General features: G+C 40.6%; 1 protein-coding gene across 1 annotated transcript in view; it reads left to right on the forward strand.

Annotated features, from left to right (window-relative positions):
* Positions 1–2686: 2686 nt before the first annotated feature.
* Positions 2687–19571, forward strand: part of ST6GALNAC5 (ST6 N-acetylgalactosaminide alpha-2,6-sialyltransferase 5) — a 68540-nt gene continuing 51655 nt past the window's right edge. Inside the window, exons 1-2 of the mRNA XM_021527741.2 lie at positions 2687–2860; positions 3479–3700. Of these exons, the coding sequence (XP_021383416.1) occupies positions 2795–2860; positions 3479–3700 (288 nt within the window). The 5' untranslated portion in view covers positions 2687–2794. The remainder of the gene's footprint in view (positions 2861–3478; positions 3701–19571) is intronic.

Consider the following 19571-nt stretch of genomic DNA (forward strand, 5'->3'; position numbering starts at 1 on the left):
TATGCTATATAATCTCATGAACTTCATGAGAAATCAGCCATGGCTCAAAAGGGTTATTTTATAACTATCTAAGGAAATTTCTGAAAGACAAACTGGGCTAAAACGCATTATAAAAAGGTAGTAATTTCATACATCCAGACATCTCAGGGGAAGTTGATGTTTGAGCAGTTCTATTTAGGAATCAGTGAAAGAGCTCTATTGCTCCAAGTCCATTGTCAGTTTTGTGAGGTTTGTCTCTCTCTGCACCACTATTTCTTTCACAGATTTCTCACTCTGCATGGATTTTTATGTTGTCATTAGCATCTTAGGTCCTCCTAAAGCTGCTACCAGCAGATTTTTATTCCATATGGCTATTTTGTCAGCCTGGAGCTACAAGAAAGATGAAAATGGGAAGGGTAAACTTGAAGAGGAGACAACCCAGACCATTCCATGCAGATGAAAAGTTCTCCTCACTCAGATTTGGTTGAAAAGCCCTACTACCACTCTGCCACTTTTTCTCCTGGGCTAGGGAAAACAGCTGTTTATGTTTTAATCCGTCTTTACCCCCAGCTCTAAGGAGGAATAAAAATGCATGGATCATTCATTATCCCTTGCACATAGAAAATAAATTGGTTGAAGCAGAAAGTCAAATGGACTTTAAGAAGTTTTCTGTTTTGACTCATTTCCAAGTTGATTAAATGCTCTTAAGTGCAGCCTTGCTCTTCTCTGCAAATTTAGCTATTGGGTATACAGATTCATATCTACATGTATGCAGATTCCAATAGTGTTAAAAAACCCAAACCTCCAGATAGCTAGAACTATTAGTTCATAGGAATTTAAAATTAAATTAAATAGCTGGGCTGTTTTCCAGATGATTTTTAAAGTTCCTGTGCTTACACAAAAACCTCCGTAGGATTTACATTACACTACTGTATTTGTTTCAGTGAGCATTTGACTGCCAAGAATACGGTCTATGACCAAAATGGCAATCTAATTAAATATTTGACAAGCAGAAAGCTGGACATTATTCAAGTCAAGCATTAAATTATAAAATTTAGTTTGTCTCCTTTATCAGTAGATTTTTAAATCAGCGTATTCTACCAAAACCCGTAAGTTTAATGAATTTGGTCAGACATACTGTGTAACAGATGTCTAACATACAGCCAGGAGCCTCAATCATAAAAATGATGCTTTACTTTGGCACGGCAAAATATATATGAAAGACTCAGAAAGGTCAGTCATCAGCAACCTGCTTGCTGGTAGTTGAGAAACAGCACTGTAAAATGCATGAACTGCCTTCTGTAGTCTCTTACAAGAAACCTTGGAGAGCCAGAGATAATTTGCTTTCAATGATTCATCAAGTTGGCCCTTTGTTTCACTAATTTGAGTGTCAAGTGCAACCACATAATAAAGAATTACCCAGACCTGATAAGATTCTTCTTACATTGCTCTGTTTGTCTGAACAACTGGTTTCTGTTGGTTTCTGTTGAAACCAACCCTACAAACTGCATAAACAGCAAGTGTGTGTGCAACTGGCGTCTTCTGTGGAATGATAAAGTGTGTTTACTGCGTTATCTGGTGGTGATGAACCAAACCTTCATGTTTCTTTTTCCTTTCTTAAAAGGCACTAATTGCAGCATGCTGTGCCCATGCTAGAAATGGTATTTGTTTCACTGTTAGTCCTCCAATGAATTAACAAAGATAAAAAACGGAATTCAATGACAATTCCAGCCTTGAGAAACGTGCTATTGTGATCATGGTTGAGTTACCCTTCTGATAGTCTTCTCCTTAATGTAATTTTTAATACTACATAGCTATAGGTTAGATTTGAAGCCATATATTAGAGCTACTATTTCAATGAGTAGTTTCAAGTGAAATAACTTCATGATTAGGGGATAGATTTTTTCTAATGCTGTCAGTCTAATAACTTCGTAAGAGATCAATCCTAAAAATGGCTTGTGTATTAGGGGCACATTTATAAATGTAGAATTCCCACACTGATAAAGTTTTCACAACAAAAAAAGAATAGAAAACTTTAGAAGGCTGCTTGTGAGAGTGGGAAAATGTCCGCCTTCAGAAACCAGAGAGATCGCAAGGGGAACAAGCCTGTGAGATTTGATTTATAAGACGAAGAAAGCTTCTGTCAAAATGGTTTGAAACCGGTTGTTAGAGCTTAGGCAAGATTGTGTGAGGGGGCATTGTCAGTGCCGCACAAGGAGTTGAGGGCGTCGATTTTTTTACTAACGTGAATCTAAAGTATTGCCGGATCGCTGCCAGCTCCAGGAAACCCAGGCAGCGGTGGGAGAACGAGAAATTTTCCGCTAGGGAAAAATACAAACAATGTAACGTGAAGGTCGTGCCCTGATACCACAAGCAGGACAGAGGCCTGGGCAGAGGGAGGGAGGGAGGGAAGGAAGGAGCTCTTGCTCCTGCTCCTGCTCACTCGGGGCCGGAGAGGCGCCGCCCGCCCGGTGCCCGCCCGGTGCCCGCCCGGTGCCCGCCCGGTGCCCGCCCGGTGCCCGCCCGGTGCCCGCCCGGTGCCCGCCCGGTGCCCGCGGCGCTCCCTTCGCTGCCGCCCCCCACCCCGCGGGCTCGGCGGCGGAGCAGCGCCCGAGCGGGAGGCAGAAGTTAACTTCCACCTGCCCTGAAGAAGCCGCTGCGCCGGCAGCAGGAGGCGGAGGCGGAGGCGGAGGCAGGCGGGGCAGCCGAGGACCCGGCTCTGGCAGGCTCCGAGGGTCCGGCCGAGTGCAATTCCCCCCTAATCCCCGCCACGGCGGCGCTTCCCTGGCCGAGCCATGTCTGCGGCTTCCCCGCCATGCCGAGCCTAGCGGGGAGCGGGAGGACTGGCGGCCGGGAGGCGCACAAAATGAAGACCCTGATGGTAAGTGCATTGTTGGCACGGCTCATCCCGGCTCTGGCGGCGGGGAGGAGAGCAGGGGAGCGGCGCGGAGCGGAGCTGCCCCGGGCACCCTGCACACGCTCCAGCCTTCACCGGGCTCCATCCCCGCGGCTCTCCGGGATCGCGCGAAGGCGACCAAACCTTGGTGGCGGCGGCCAAGAACTTTCCGCCTGCTTTCTTTTATTCGTGTTGCTCGTGGTTTGGGGGTTTTGTATGTGTGTGCGTTTTAAGGAGCTTACAGAAAACCGATCTGCTTAAAGGACGAGGCTGGAGGTATTTGGGCGGGGGGAAGCACTACGGTCCCCAACACTTGTTAAAATGCACGAATGAGATGCCCGAAGGGGGACGGCGGCACGGGGATGAGAGGCGCCGGGTAGCCGGGCGCACGGAGGGGAGAAGAAGCGAGGAAGCAGGGCTGGGGGAGAAGGAGGGGGGCACGGGAGCGGGCTGGCGAGGGGGCAGGAGGAGGACGGAGGGGCTTCCCCAGTTCTCTCCTCGCACTTCTGGAGGGTGTCTGGCGGGTGAAAGTTGCGGGCGCGCCGCGGCGGGCCCCGCGGCGGGGGGAGCCCGCTGAGCCGGCTCTGTCTCTGCCCCCCGCAGCGCCACGGGCTGGCCGTCTGCCTGGCGCTCACCACCATGTGCACCAGCTTGTTGCTCATGTACGGCGGCATCGGCATCGGCGGGGGCCGCCCGGAGCCGCGGCGGCGGCAGCAGCAGGTGGCGGCGGTGCCCAGCCGCCCGCCGGAGCGCGGCCAGCGCCACCCGGCTCTGCCCGTCGGGGCCGGCCTCCTGGAGGGCTACATCAGCGTCCTGGAGCACAAGGTGAGCCGCCGGCCGCGGGACCCCCTCCCTCCCGGGACCCCGCGCTGCCCCGGCTCCCTCGGGGGGCACCGACCCCGATCCACCGAGCTCTCCCTCCTGCCCCGTGCCACGCTCGGCTCCCCTCGGCGCGGTCGCCGTGCCCTGCCTGCCTCGCTGTCGGGTTGGCTTAAGCGGCCTCCGGGTGCCGTCCCGCCTGGCCCGAGAGCAGGAATTACCGGGGTCAGGAGCCGGGCTCCAGCCCGCGGTTGGGTATTAGTGCAGTGCTGCTTCTCTTCTCCCTTGCACAGTAGAAAGGGGGGAGCTCGGGCGTAGGGTGAAGTGTTTCTAATGTCGTATGCTCTAGGTGCAGTACAAATGTATGTTTATAATGATATTAGTAAGGGTTAAAGAATGAGATTTATTTACTGGAGGGCAAAGTCAATAGGTAGGTGTTTATTCTTAGCTCATTTTGTCATAGGAAAAAAAAAAAGACACTTGCACAAATGACCTTTTCATCCCCCTTCTGGGAAGCAGAAGTTGTCACCCATAGTTTTCATTCTAGAAATCTGGGGCACTTCTTTATTGGTGAACAAAGTGATGTCCCTCCTCTTGTCAGAAGAATTACCAGGCTGTTTTATCAGACTATAGTGCTTGTTTACCAGAGATAGCTTTACCAGACTAAGCTTTGATGGCTCACAGGACAGATGTAGTGACATAAAGTGAGCAAGGTGGCACATCCATGCCAGAGAGATACTCAAGCTTTAGTAGTTTTCGTAGAATGCAGATTCCTCTGTTTTTTGTTTGGTGTTCGGTTTGTTGTGTTCACCTGGAAATTTCAAGGTCTTCCTCTTTCAAAACCCCAGATATTGTTTAGTGCACACACATCTTGCAGTAAAAATTTACTTTATAATATAAGCAAGAGAAATGAGGATTCACAACTTTCTTATGTTTTCACATCCAGACTGACAACCTTCTGAGAGATATGTTGTCAGACAAGTTACTGGGCTCAGTTTAGAGGTACTGTGTGAAGACTAGTGACTTTGATATACAGAGATTTTTATTGTTCCTTCTGGCATAACTTTCTATGCAAGAGTTATCTGTAGGGCTCTTAGCACAGAAAAATAGCACATGATGGTGCCTTGTAGGCTTTATTTGCTTTCTTACATGGTTCTCCTGGAAATTCTCAGATGTAATGTCTATAGAAAAAGCAAGTTTGGCCATGGGCTTCCTACTGTCTGATGTGTGTACTCTTGTAATTCTTTTGTTCTTCTTGAACATGAACTGTAGTGATAGGTGTAGGTAGATGTGCACATGGTTTTTATATCCAGCAGTAATTGAAAAGTCATCTGTGGGCTTTTTGGGATGCATGTGTGAGTAGTCTTCTGATTCTGATAAAAGCTCACACTGGTTTCTCCAGACTCACAAACACCCCTCATTAACAGACCATACTTAAAATCACTTTTCTATTATTTTCCAGGGTTTTTTTATTTTCAGTTTTCCTTGTGTTTTGGCAAAAGATGATCCTTTGGTTTTTTAATTTATTGTAATATGACCCAAACCCCACATATGCTCTGTTTTTGAATTTCATTTCACACAGCTCCTGAAGGTTTAATAACTTTTCCACCTAACTTCTGTGGGTCAGAAAGAATATTGTGCTACCCCTGCTGTGTTCCCTGCTTGCTTTGTCTGGATTTAATGCCCACAAGATCATGCAGAGCTGTGCCACTGTGGTATACAGGACACTGCACTACCATAAGGAGACTGGGGAGAAAGGGGCTTTGTTTCTTAATAATGTATTTATTTTTGTAATTTAATTTGGTAGCCCATTTTTCACAGGTTTACAATCCCAGAATACATAGGTTTCACCCATAATAAAAAATGAAGAATGCAAAAAATCATAGAAATTCCTGGTTTGGAAAAAGAAGGATGCAGGATTGGTGATGGTGAGAGAATAGGGAGAGAGCAAGAACTGAGGAATGGTGAGACATTCAGAGAATATGTGGTTTGGGTGGGACATTGGAAACTGCAGAGAAGACGGCTTGAATAGCAAGTGAAATGGAGGAATTGGGGAAGTTTTAAGGAATGCGAAGAGACCTGCATGAAGAGAGCAAGTTAAAATTCTGTAGCTGTGAAAAGGACATGATATTTTAAGAGATGGGGAACTCTGGAAGGAGATGAGAAGTACCTGTTGTTTGAGGACAACAGGCTTGCAAAGGTGAGGCAGGAATGACTTCAGCAATGGTACATGTTCTTTTGATAGCACAGAGGTGATGGTGGAATTATTTGTCAGGTTGAATGACCTGAAGCTGAATGACCATTATACAAAAATCATCCTTGGTATGTGTTCATGCATGAATGACAGGTAGCAGTAGACTAAATCTCTGCATCATTCTTGTGCTTGTTTCTGGATCCCATAATTTGCTTTAACAGGAAAATCTCCTTTCATGTTCATGGTGTTGTACCCATTCTGTGCATTTAATGAGAATGAGTATGCACATATATGTAGAAGCTGTATGGCAGGTACTGAAGTTAGTAATCCATAATCACAATGTGAGTATTGACATGAGCTGTGTAAGTATGTGGTAGGAAAGATGTTTCTCTTCAGGAATAAAATTTAACAATTGTCCTCATTGTGAAATATCATGTATTACAAATGTCTGTCACTACTAGCAGTACAGCTCATTTAGTAGTGCCAGATGATCATGTATGGAGACAATTTGCCAGAAAATCTGGGCACTTAGTACTAAGTAACAATGATTTTGAAATATAGCCTGCAATATTATAATTACCAATTATTTTTCTCCTTTTATTTTATGTTCAGTAAGAATTGTAGTTCTTCACCATACTGTCAAGATAAACAGACAGTCTCTGAGAATACAGTAGAATATGTCTTTTTTTATTTTACTAGGTTGAAGAGATTTTTTGCAGGAGTTTCTAGTCTTTGCCTTCATAGTTTCTGCAAGTCCATTTTTCCATGAGTCAAACATCAGAGATCAGAACCTCTGTACTTAGCTTTAGTAGCCTTTCACAGTTTAGCACTGCATACTTAATTTTTGTTGAGCTGAATTCTTGGAACAAAAAGCCCAGAAATGCTGTGGATTCAGAGATGCAAGTGGATTCTTGTCATTTCACCTCTGCATGTCCTGGAGTAACATCAGTTAACAGACATTGTTGATGGATGTTTGAAATTAATAAATGGTATATCTTTTTGTTCCCAAGAGCCGGATGTTGTGTCCTAAAAAAATCTCACATTTTGAACAGAAAATATGGTTTGCTGATAGTTGTTATTGGGAGATCAAGGGCTGAAACAAAGGGAAGGATGTGGTGGGTTCTACTTTGAGGAGCTATGGTTCCTACTGAGGCACTTTGAGTGTAGCACTGCTTAGGTACTGCATCTGCTCTGCAGATAGAAAGGACAAGAGTCCTACACTGTCAAAGTGACATCTTTCATGAATTCTGTGGGTGTTATCCTGAAATTAAAGAGGTTTCATCACTGGCATTGAGGGAAGCAGAATTATGCTCTTCTGTGGCAGGCATGGGGATAAGCCTTTCTATTGATTTATCATAGTGCTAGCAAGAAATTACAATGCTAATATTTTTAAAGCGATTACTGCATACAAATAAGAGAATGTTAATGAAAGTGGGAAACCTAGCACTATTCTAGAACTTGCAAGAAATAAATATTTAACCATTATATTACAATTCTGAAATGAATCTGAGAACATGTCTCTGGATAGTTAAAAGGCTTTTTACCCAGTATTGACTCAACAGTTGGTGCTGCAAATAAAATACGAGTTTGTCACGTATGTAATTGAATAATATTTCAAGCCATCAAGGATTTTGTTTCTTAGAAAATAAAAAAGAATTAAAATCAATCCTGCAGTCAAAATGTATGATTTATTTTAAACACTTTCAAATACCTTAAGAGCGAATTGAGATCAACTTGATAATTTAAGTGATCACAATGATTTCTTAATTTATGATAATGTGAATTATCATATGCAAAGAAATCTTGATGATCCCTCTAAACTAATGCAGATCAGAGAATAGTGTAGTTAATGAAGTGTTTGAGGAAGAGTCATTCTGCAAATAGTGCTGCTGTAGCTCCTTAGTGCTGCTATAGCTCTTTAATCTCTGAGTTGCAAAAAGTTGCTCTTGGGTGAAACTAGTTTTTTTGGGATCGTAAACTTTGTGCACTTAAAATCAGGTCGGAATCTTGCCATGTTTTATATTATTTTTAGTAATTATTAAGTCAAATTAGTTTGGAATTTTAATTTTTACCTCACTAAACCATTGTCAGTTTGGGGCTGGATAGTTGTGGGGGGCTTCACTAAACCAGCCTTCATAACAAAACATAGAGATGAGAAGGAGTCAAATTGTTTTGAAGGTTTTAGGTTTTTTTAAATTAATTTACCACAGAACCATAATGTATTTTACAGCAAAACAGCTTGTCTTGCCTGAGGTGGGTTCAAGCCCAGAGTTAAGTAAACCACATAGCATGATTTCATTACACTTTCCTATTTGCCCCTGAAATTCTCACCTGCAGAGGAAGGAACACAAACTTTATTATACAATTAAGGATTTGATGGAGCTTTTATTATGTGAGAGATCCACAAGGGGGAGACTTTATTCTAGAATAACCGTGTTGGGGACACTTCCCTGTGTCAGAGACCTAGGCAAGGTGGGAGGCCAAAACACCTTTTGCTCAGTGCTCTCTTGGCTTCCTGGCTTTTTGTATTTTTAGGTACCATATCTACCACTGATAAGCTGTAGATTTATGTAAATCCTTATGAAGTTGGCATCTTAAAAAAAGCCAACAAAAAAAACAAACCCTGATAGTGGGGGAATGTCACTGAATATTCACACACAGGGATCAGAGACAATTATTTTTCCAGATTTACACAACTTTTAAATAATGACTGTCCTGTGCTTTACAATTTCTTACTTTTGAGCTACTGCAGTAGTGTGCTTTTTCAGGCTTACATTCATGTTGGTGATCCTAGTCTAAAATTTTTAGTAGTTTCTGGGTGCACTAGCTGCTCACGCAGGGCCATGCAGAGCCCACAGCAATGGCAGCAAATTATGGTACATTTTCCTATTTTCCAGGTTGCTTGGCATCTCTGCAAGGAGCCAGTAGTTCTAGCATGGCGCTGCTTCTACTTAGAATATCTTAAAATATTTTCAAATATTTACATGTAGGTATCAGGTGCTGTGCAGTTTATACATTTATTTTATGAAAAAGACTGTTATGTAGTTGGACACATCTTTTGTAGAATTCTGACTTCAGTGTGTGCTTGAGAGAGAAATATTAGCTAGCATAATAAGCAAGTCATATTTTACAGTTAACACTATTGCCTAATTCTTTCTAAAACAAATGCTGTTAAAGATGAAATCTAAATAGCAGGGATGGTGAGTCCAGGCAGAAGTCAGCATCTGTTGCTTAAAAAATAATCTCAAAAGAACACAGGTACTATTCAATATTGAAATAGCCTTGAAAACCTAAAGATGCTTTGTATGCATCCAGTGCATGATGTTGTAAATGTTCATTAATGTAGCATGATGGATAAAAACCTATCCAACCACAAACTAGCCAAGTTCTGATCATTTCCTGGTGATTGGGAAGATAAAGGAGAGACAGTCATGGTTGTAATGCTGAAAACAAGAGAAGGTTTTGGAGTTTATACCAGGTAAAGATCTTGCCCTATGTAATTTGTGACATTATGTGATAGAGTCTTATTCTTTCATAGAAACTGAAGCAAAAAAAAATATTTCAGAGACTGTTTCACAATATATTGATTATTTATTTCAGTAAAAACATAAATAGTAGGTAGTCAAGTTGACAGTTGATGCAGAATTGTGTTTTAATTTTCTCACATTTTAAAAAAGTTGCATCTCACTGCAATACGTTATACCATATATTGGTCATAATAGGTTATCTTATTTTTGCAACTGACCAAGAGAGTGTTTGTTGGGTGGGGTTTTTTGTTCTTGTTTATAGAAAAAAAAAACTACAGAAGCATGAAGATATTAATTTTTGCACTACTTTTTTTTTTTTGACTGATTCTGGATTATATGCATTTTTCTCAAATTATCCTGATTTGTGAAAAGTGAAGAATGAGTAAATATGCTCTTTTTGGCTTTATGAATATATACACATAATATTTTAATATGTCATGCTGTCTGTTTCCCTCATCTCCTTACCTGTCTTCTTTGTGAACATACAAAATTCTTAATTCAGTGGATTTGCAAAATACTTTCAGGCAGGGAATTGGTGATACTTTGCTGATGAAATTTGTTCAGCTTTCATGCAAAACCCTGTAATTTTTTTTCTCTTCACTTTTAGCATTAATTTCAATGACCACAATTCTATTTTTAGTATGTGTTGAAGTATGTTATATTTGATAACCATTTAAAGTTGCTACATTGTGCACTTCTTTTTCACATGATCTTTCACTGTGAGCATTCTGGGCTATTTTCATCTTCCTGTGAAGACAAAGCGTTCTTTTGAAGGTTCTTAATCCTTGGTGGAAGCAAGTCTGAACTAAATGAGATTTTCAATGACAGGAGATGTAATTTTTGCTCGCAGCTGATGGATATCTCTCAATAGAGTTCCTTAAATTCTCCCTTTCTGCTTGTCCTGGGGCATAAGTGGATATTGAGTGTCATCCTAACTATGTGATATCCTCAAAGCAGTAGATTGCAGGTAGTTTCCTTTTCCCAGTGACCTTCCTTATGACTAACCTGTATTGCTCAGTAATGCTCTGTGTGCTTGATGCTGAGGTGGCACTGATACGAAGGACTCAGTGCATTAATTGAACTTCTAATTAGGGCAATTATGATCAAATCAGCAGTCGTTTGGTGCTGATATAAGCAGATGTGACAGCACAAAAGCTACTTTGAAGGTGAGGTGAAGCATCAAGGTATTTAACCTCACTCTGTTTCACCGCATCCCTACACAATCTCCATTAGTCATCACTCTTTCCCTAAGAGTTAAAATCTGAAGTGCTAAGACCAGGTTACTAAAGTTTGCTGTCAGCTGGAAAAGCAATTATTTTCAGTTCAAAAACTGCTGTTCGTTGTTCTCTATTGTCAATCTGAAAATAGCCAAATGCAGTTAAAAATAGGAGTCATAGAGCAGAGAGGGAACTAGTCAAGGCTGAAACTTCTGCCATGAGAGTGTCTCTTTGCAGCAGAAGTGCAAAATACAGATGGGGAAGTGGAGCTCTGAGGTGTCCCTTGATAGTCCATATGAAAGACAGAGCTGGGCACTGAGGAGCACGTGTACATTGCTGTAGGGAATCCAGCACATCTGAACTGGGGTTGGGCATATCTGGTAACACTTTGTGTCTGGGCTGTGTTCAGAGTGATGCAGGAAGAAGAGAGCACAGTGTGTTTATTACATGCAATCGTGAATACTGAATCCTTACTGAAACCTTGTGAGAGAACTTCAGAATTGGGTTATTTTAAAACACAGAGGGGAAAACTGATACATTTAATAGGTTAATATTTTTTCACAATGACAGTGTAGTACAAAGTGTTTGTTGTCCAAGATAAGGGAACAGTAATGGGTTTATATGGTATACAGACAGCATAGATCATGTTTTCTTAATTCAGATTTAATAATATGGACTGTTGCAAGTAACACAGAGCAAGAATATATAAATGTGTGTCTTGTTGAATACAACATGTTAGGAATTCATTGCAGCTGTAAAAAATTTCCATTACCAAATGGATGGCTTAGTTAGAAATAACCTGAAGAGGAAAATGTTTCTCAGTAAACATTCAGTATATTTAGAATATGCATTTTTGTTTAGCAAATAATATATTTTGAATTTAGTGTGTTATTAGCATCCTCAGGTATTGGCATGATGTTAATATTGGAGAAGAAAAATACTCTGTAAATTTTGTACTGTTAAAATATATCTTGCCCACAGCTATAACAGGTCATAAAAGTAGATATAATAACAGCAGAGCATCAGTCTAAGAGCTAGTTCTAAAGAAAAGAAAAATTCTACAGTGCAAATTTGTGCAAATATACATCTGTACCAAGCCTTGTGCACAGGAAAGTTAAAGGAATTCTTGTTATGTTTAAGAAATGTCTGTCTGAGAAACGGGGTTCTAGAGACCGCATTCATCACCGTGTTATGGGCTGCTCACCAGCTTGCCTGCATGAAGTTAAAACCTTTTCTCCCAGTTTGAGATACCAGACTGTGTTTTGCAGGGAGTGACATGAATTACAGCCAGGCTCATTCTTTTCTGAACTTTCTTGCCTGCATTACTGTTCTCTGTGGATAGACACTTTTGTTCCTTTTCAATGAACTTCATGCTTGTAGCTTGTACAAAACAGCACCTAAGGAAGCACATAACTACAGAATCCTAGAACCCTACTGTGGTTTGTCTTGGAAGGGATCTTAAAGATTATTTTAACTCCTCACCCCGCAATGGGCAGGGACACTTCCCACTAGACCAGGTTGTTCCAAGCCTTGTAGCACCTGGCCTTGAACACTTCCAGGGATGGGGCAGCCACAGCTTCTCTGGGCAGCCTGTGCCATGTCCTCACCATGTTCAGAGTGAAAAATTTTCTTCTAGTATCCAGTCAACACCTATTGTCTTTCAGTTCAAAGCCATTCCCTCTTGTCATAGGATACGTTTTCTGCTTCAGCTCTCCTGTATTCCATGTGTAGTACACCCTAAATTTAATAAAGTGAGGGGTGTAATAATTTAAGAGTATATTTTAAAGAACCACAGTTGACACAGCAGCCAGGAAGGTAGCATGTGGCTGTGGGCTGATGAAATGCTGCAGAGATTCCAAGGCTGGCAGAAGCTGGGTCAGTAAGTCTGCCTGGTGTAGTTGGAGACAGCCTTGTTAGCTTGAGACCAGAATAGTCACGCTGTATCTGAGCAAGTAAATCCTGGTCTGTGGAAGCTTCATTTCTCCTGGAGCTGGGCTGGCTCTGCACTGTGCTTTCTGTAGCATTTGGAAGTCAAGGTAGGTGGAAGCTACATGGAGTGCCTGGAGAATTGTGGTAAAGACAAACCAACAGCACATCTGGGCAATTCTCATGTGCAGTGCCAAGGACTGAAATGGCATTTGGTATTGTAGCTGTCCTTTAACTTTAGCCATACAAATTATGTACACCTTGTATTTGAAGAGACTGAGCCATTGGCCGCAGCAAAGACGTGTTTAGAAAATGTAGTTTCTGAGACTTGTCCATGGTCCTTATGAGAAAGCTTTTGGCCAAATACATGAAGCAGCCCTTTCCCAGGTTTATCCCCAGTCTTAGTGCAGAGCTCAGAGGCTCACAGGTACTATGTGTTGTTGTACAACCTGTGCTATCCCTTCCCTACTTTCCTCCAGCTTTCAGTGTGGCATCTTTGGGTCAGTCCTTGTGACACTTGGCCTCATTTTATCAATGGAGATTAAAATAATGTCATATGTGCTCTTAAATTTGATTGCTCTCTGTTTTAGTCCTAATGCTACTGTGAAAGGGTTAGTTTTACGCATCTCAGCGTATTGGTTTACTCTAAAATAGAACCATAAGACCTCAAAATATAGCCAGTGTTCTGAATGCAGCTGCTGAAGCAATGCAGAGTTAGCACTGCCTGTCCTTGCTCAGCTCATCTGCCTGAGTCTGGATAATTGCAGGTGAACTCCTGTTAAAAAAAAGAAAAAAAGAAACCACTTCATGTTTTATTTAGGCAATTTCTTTCTTAGAGTTTATATTCCATAAAATGGTCATTGTTGATATTACTGATAACTATCTCAAACACATTTTACAAAAAATTGCCTATAACGAAGTCACTGCTATTTCCATTTTTTCACCTATTTATGTATTCTCTTTGTACCACCACTCCAGATTTCTTTGTTTTTAATAGTAATTCATGAGCCTTTAGAAGAATGAGACACTTTGTTATAATATTGCTCACGTTATCCATGAGAACTTCCTCGGCCATGAATGGGACTGTACATAATACCCAGCCTTTCAGTGAGGGTTTTCCCAGTGCCAGCTGACATGATGTCTAAGCATATGTCAGGATGGGATTTTGCCAGCAGACAGGAGCACACTCTGCCCTCCCTTTGAGCTGGCTGGAGATGCACAGGCTCTGCTCTGGCAGCAGAGCCACTGCAGTGTGCCTGTTGCTAAGCCAGAACTAATAAGCTTGACTGAAAGGCAGGGTTTATTGTCCTGGGCTCAGCACACGTGGTGTGGCTGTGGAGCTTTCACATGGAGCTTCTGTGAGTGCTGCACTCGAGTCCTGGGCAGCGCTGCTCTGTTGTTGGCTGTGTGCAGCATGGTCAATATTTGCCTGCATCTCCCAGAAAAAAACTGCTGGTCCATGTCCTAATGACTTCCTAACTCTGCTTCAGAGGAGCATTTTCAGCCTCTGCCAGCAATTTTTTGCCTTATATGACTGGAGAATATAACTCAAGAGCACTTTCATCACTTAAATTTTGGTCATTAGTTTGCCACATGTTTAGTACACTTAACAAAGAAAAGACTGTTTTTCATTGTTTCTTTCTTGTACTGCAGCCTAATATGATAGATGATGTTGTGGATCAGGTTTTCAAAGTTTGAAATTAGACACTAAATTTGGTTTCACAGAGCATGATTTAGTCATCTGAGTCTACTATTTACAACAAAATCTGCTGTTTTCACTGGGCAGATACTTGCTTAAGAAAAGATTTTAATTTCTTTGCTTTACAAAATCATATTTGAGCATGAAGCTATGTGGTTTTTTGATTGTAACATGGCTATTTCTGTATGCACAGGTTATTTATTCTGTTTGTGTTTTCATTTGTCTTTTCTGATATTCTTACCATGTATATATTGCTTTGGAAATATTGACACTGTATTTTAATTTTGGTCAGTGAAGAATTGCTGCTGATAGGATATTTAGTAATGTCTTCACTAACAAGAGACTGGTTTGCCTTTGAGCCGTAATGTTACTCTTTCCATGTGTAATTATCATATTAATGGATTTAATTTTGATTTAATTTTTATGAATAGCCAAAAGCTCTGGTTTTCACAAGTAGAATCAAAACCAGAACTGTATTTTCCACTTCTGCTCTATCTGCTTTATGTCTCAGTAGCAGTGCAAAGAAGCAATGAACCTAGTTACAGATATGCTGAATATTCTTCCTCAGGGGTAGTGTTGATGTGTCCCTGATGGTTTAAGGGCATAATTGAGGTACTTTGTGCAGCTGGTACATGTGGAGAAGGGATATCAGGGCCAGGAGGGTATCTTAGGTATTAATGTGTCTGATTTCTTCCAGCACAGTGAACCCTTTTGATCTATAGCAGTTTATGTAATACAAAACAGCTTTCAGGGTATCTTTAATTATGCCTGTGGACATTTTGGGATGGAAAGTGAAATGAGGCTTTAGAATCACCTTTCAGTCCCAGCTGTGCTGATTTGAAACTGGCACAGCTTGTTTACCCACCTGTAAGTGTAGGGATCATGTTCCTGCTCTCATGAGAGATGCTGGGTGCAGCATCCTGGGCCTCAGTAGAAGGTGTGGGTGGCTCTCAGCCTTTCTCTCAGTGCTGTCAGAGCTGCCAGCAGGGAAGAGCAATGCATCCCGTGTACAGACATCCAAATAAACTGACAGCATGTATCTTCTGATCAAATTGAGATTTGAGACACCTCACAGGACCTGCAGACCTGTCTGTGAGGTTTCATATTGCTCAGCAGCACAGTGAGGCAGCTGCACTAGGAGCACCTGGAGGTGCAGTGTATTCTAAACAGAGACTGAGCCACTGTGCTTCTATCAGACAGACACATATAGAATAAATTGATTAATGATATGATGCATCAACTTCATTAATATTTCTCTGAAATGGTATTTTTTAATTATGCCAATTTCTAGGTATATTTTCCAGCATATTATAAAGATGGCATAGCATATTTATAGTGCATAATGTGAAAAAATCGTTTTAACATGAAAATTAATGTCTTAACAATTGAACTTTCAGGTATATTGGTTAATTTTCACAGTCTGTAGCAAATAAAAAAAGAAGATTAATTCTTTTTTAAGGTGCAAGAGGTGATCTCATCCATGTCATTCTCGGTCCAGGGACCTAACAGTTATTTAAGTTCTTAGAACTTCTTAAAATTGAGTGCATTGTTCCCAGCAAGTGGATGAAAACCTTGTGACCGAGGTCAGAGGTAAAACCAGCTATATCAGAGCAGTGTGTGAGCCAGTTTAGTTGAAATTGAGTCCCTCATGATTGTGAATGATGAGGTTGCATCTGCTTGTCTCTTTTTTTTAATGCTTTTTTGTATACCAGTCATTGCAAAGCACTGAGACTGAAATTCAAAATGGAAGTAATCTCTAAAAAATAGTTACCCTTGGAGAACAAATAGATCTGTCAAATTATTTTTTGCTTCATATCCAATACTTGACATCAGTAAAACTACTGAAAATTACATTACACTGTGTTTATTAAAGTTGTGCTCCTATGCAGTAATACACATAAGACATCTTATACTGCCTTAAGGATTAAGTTAAGCTCCTTTGTCAAGCCTGTTGGTATGGCAGGACTGTTAATCTTTAACTGTCAGACTGGTTAGATCTTTCTTTAGGCTGAGGCCATGGCTAAGTGCAAAGCAATTAAAACAAATCAACTCCCTAGTATTTATGCTTTCATGTTTTTGCACAGAGCAATCAATAAAATGGGAAACTGGTTTAGACATACATATTTCTATAAGAAGAATGTATTTCAAGTTTTTATTTAGCAGCATCATATTTGCTTTATTTTTATGATTGTGAAATAGGAAGAGAAAGTTGGCAGTGTTCAAAATATTAAATTCATGAAAGTAAGATATGCACAGGGTGACAGCTCATTGAAAGGAGGACAGAGGATAATTTTGTGAACCTACATTTCCTAGTTAAAAATCCAGAATTACAACAGTATGTCCACGCTCTATTGTTACATCAGTAATTATTCTTACATTTTCCTTACAAATTACAACATTAAGTCACAAAAGAAGAAAAGTGCTATAATGGCAGCATATTTAGACATGACAACACTTGGAACAAGACTGTGTGAAAAAGAAGGTGAAGCTGGGAGGCAAAGTTAAATTCATTGTGAAAATTTGGCAGTAACATTTCGGCCCTAAAAGGGTGCAAAACTGGTTGTAAGGAGCCATAATATTGTGCTATAGGCATCAAAGATTTGTGTTGCACTGTGAATGTCTATACCACTTAATTAATAGTGTTCTTGCTGAAATTTGTGAAGAGGATTTTTAAAATAATTATATGATAATAGCCAACCATTGCAATTTGTGCAAATATTCATCAAAGAAGTGATACAGATTGTATGTTGAAGTTGTAGGTAAAATAAATATACTGCAAAGAAGCTTTTGAGTGTGTTAGGTGCCTAAATTTTACTTTTCTGATCAGGTTGTATTTTTTTTAGTAATAGGAAAAGAAGCATCCAACAAATAAAATTTTTTTACATATTCCTTCAAGTATAGTTTGAAGTGGCTGGCTTTGCATTTTATAGACATATAACCTTCCCATTTTTCTGAAACAAGAGATTCTTTCCCTCAGATCATTAGATAATAATGCTTTCTGCTTATGTATCACCTTGCTTCTGACGATCTCCAAGTGCCATTAGTAGCATTACACGGAGACTCCTGCCATGAAGTACAGGAGTATTAATTCCTTAGGACATAGGAGGATAGTGGAACAAAGAAGTTCAAACCATAGTTTTGATCTTGGGTGTCCAAAGAGGAGTTTAATGAATGAGTTTGGGAAGCTCTGGAGTGTTGAAAACTGAAGGGACTCAGCCTTGGGACAGGCACACAAGCAATCACTTTGAGAGACCTGACTTTCATGCATGGCTTGGAGGTTAAATTTCAGACCTCATTCCAGGTAGCACTGAAGTTGTATACAGTGGATTGGGAGAGTGCTGCACCTGAAGTGGATTTGAGATATCTGCTCTGCAGTGCAGAGCCACCCATCAGAAAAACACTAAAGTGTGCTTTCAGTCCAGTCCTGCTGCTTTTACAGGGCCATGGTGAGGGATGGCTCAGCCCCAGTAACAGGTAACCAAAGAGAACACAAATGGTGGGTTTCAGTTGCAAATCTTGGAAATGGTGTGTAGAGATTTCAGTTCCTTCTCCTGTTAAAGCACATCTTTTGAGTTGGAACTCACAACTCTTTGGAGATTTCCAAAGAACTTCCTGATGTGTTTTATGGAGCTGTGACTCCTGCATTTTCATCATAGGCAGTGTTGGATATCCTGCGAGGTTGCCAGATTTACCTGTCAGACACACAGAAAGAACAGTTCTTAAATGCAGATTTGGGTGGTGGCTGAACGAGGCTTTTGTAGACCACACTTGAGGTTCTGGTTTTCAGGTTCAGTCAAGGTGTCATGGGCTGTGTCTGACGCACTGAGATCTCATTCTAAATTAGTACTCAGGCACCTAAAGTAATGCCTTGATTTTTAGAGCATATTGAGCCACATACCCTTGGTATTACCCTTTGCAGCAACTCTGGTGGCTTAGGGCAGGTTAACTTTTGAGGCAAAGGAATTGATGTGCACAGCTGGGCTGCACATCACAGTGTTTTGGGCTCTAATAAACTTCAATGGGGCATGCACACACAGGCACTGAACAGCATTAAATAGGTACCCTCAGGTCCTTAGGGAAACAGTCTATTCGTCATACTGGCAAAAACTACTTATTTTACATAAATTTATTATGCCTTGAAATATTTGGTGTGCATTTTATACAGTACTGTATCATGTATTTGGTATTTATTATATGACGTTTTAGTCAAAAAATATATTATGTTTAAAAATAAAATATGTGAATTTCATTGATGGGGAAAAGAATCATGATAACACATTTCAGACTTCTTTTTGCATATTCAAATAGTCCCATCTTATTTTGGTTTAAAGCAAAAACAAAATCTTTTCTTGACTCCAGAAGATGGCAGACAAATAGGATGATTTAAAAGATATTTGAACGTAAATGTAGCCAGTAACTGACTGATAGTTTTGGAGTATGAAATCTGTCACACAGTCCTGTGAAGCAAGAGTAGTTTGGGAAGAGGGGGAAAGAATCCTGCCATATACTTATTAAGACCATCTTTAAGCATAAAGGTAGAAATAGTGTTTAGGCTGCTAGCTGAGTTCTTAACCTCTCCAGGAATGCTGATCTAGAGTTTCCTTGGACACTGAGTTGTGGCAGAATCACTTGGGTTGTGGCTGTGTCTGATCTAGTAAATTAAAACAGTGGGTCTCTTTAAATTCTGTAGACTTTAAGGGCATCCACTGTATGCTTGGTCTTCAGATAGTCCTCAGTTTTCTTTACCTAAAATTTGCAAAGTCCAAAGAACAAGTATGGAAATCATAAATACAAGAGTGCAGATACAAAAGGTTTAGATTATTTTATGTATAGCCATAGTGAGATATGAGCAACTGGGTACAGAAATACAGGATTTATGAAGTATGACCTTTGAAAAAAATTGAGGTCTTCTTTCAGGTTTAACATTATGCAGCTAAATATTAAATGACCTCAGTTTTCTTTGCTTTCTATGGATTAGGAATAAATATTTTCCCTTCCAAAGGGTAAAAATAAAGACAGTTCTGTTCTTCTTATTTAAACTAAGAAGGTTTGAGAAGAGAACTGCAAGTAGTGAATCATGTTATCAAGGATAACAAAACTGCAATAAAAGCTGCTGTGCACCCTTTTCAGAGTGAGGGTGTTCAAACCAGGCCATTCTGATTAGACACCAAGATACACATATTCCACAGTGCTGTAGGTTAAGGTGGATACATGACTCACAAATGGTGAACCCCAGCAAATCATCCATCAAGTGATATTGAGACTCTGTCAGGAAAAGCAGACTCAAATAACTTTTTTTTTCTTTATTATAATC

Source organism: Lonchura striata, chromosome 9 (assembly GCF_046129695.1).
Source record: "Lonchura striata isolate bLonStr1 chromosome 9, bLonStr1.mat, whole genome shotgun sequence".
NCBI classification, from domain to species: domain Eukaryota; kingdom Metazoa; phylum Chordata; class Aves; order Passeriformes; family Estrildidae; genus Lonchura; species Lonchura striata.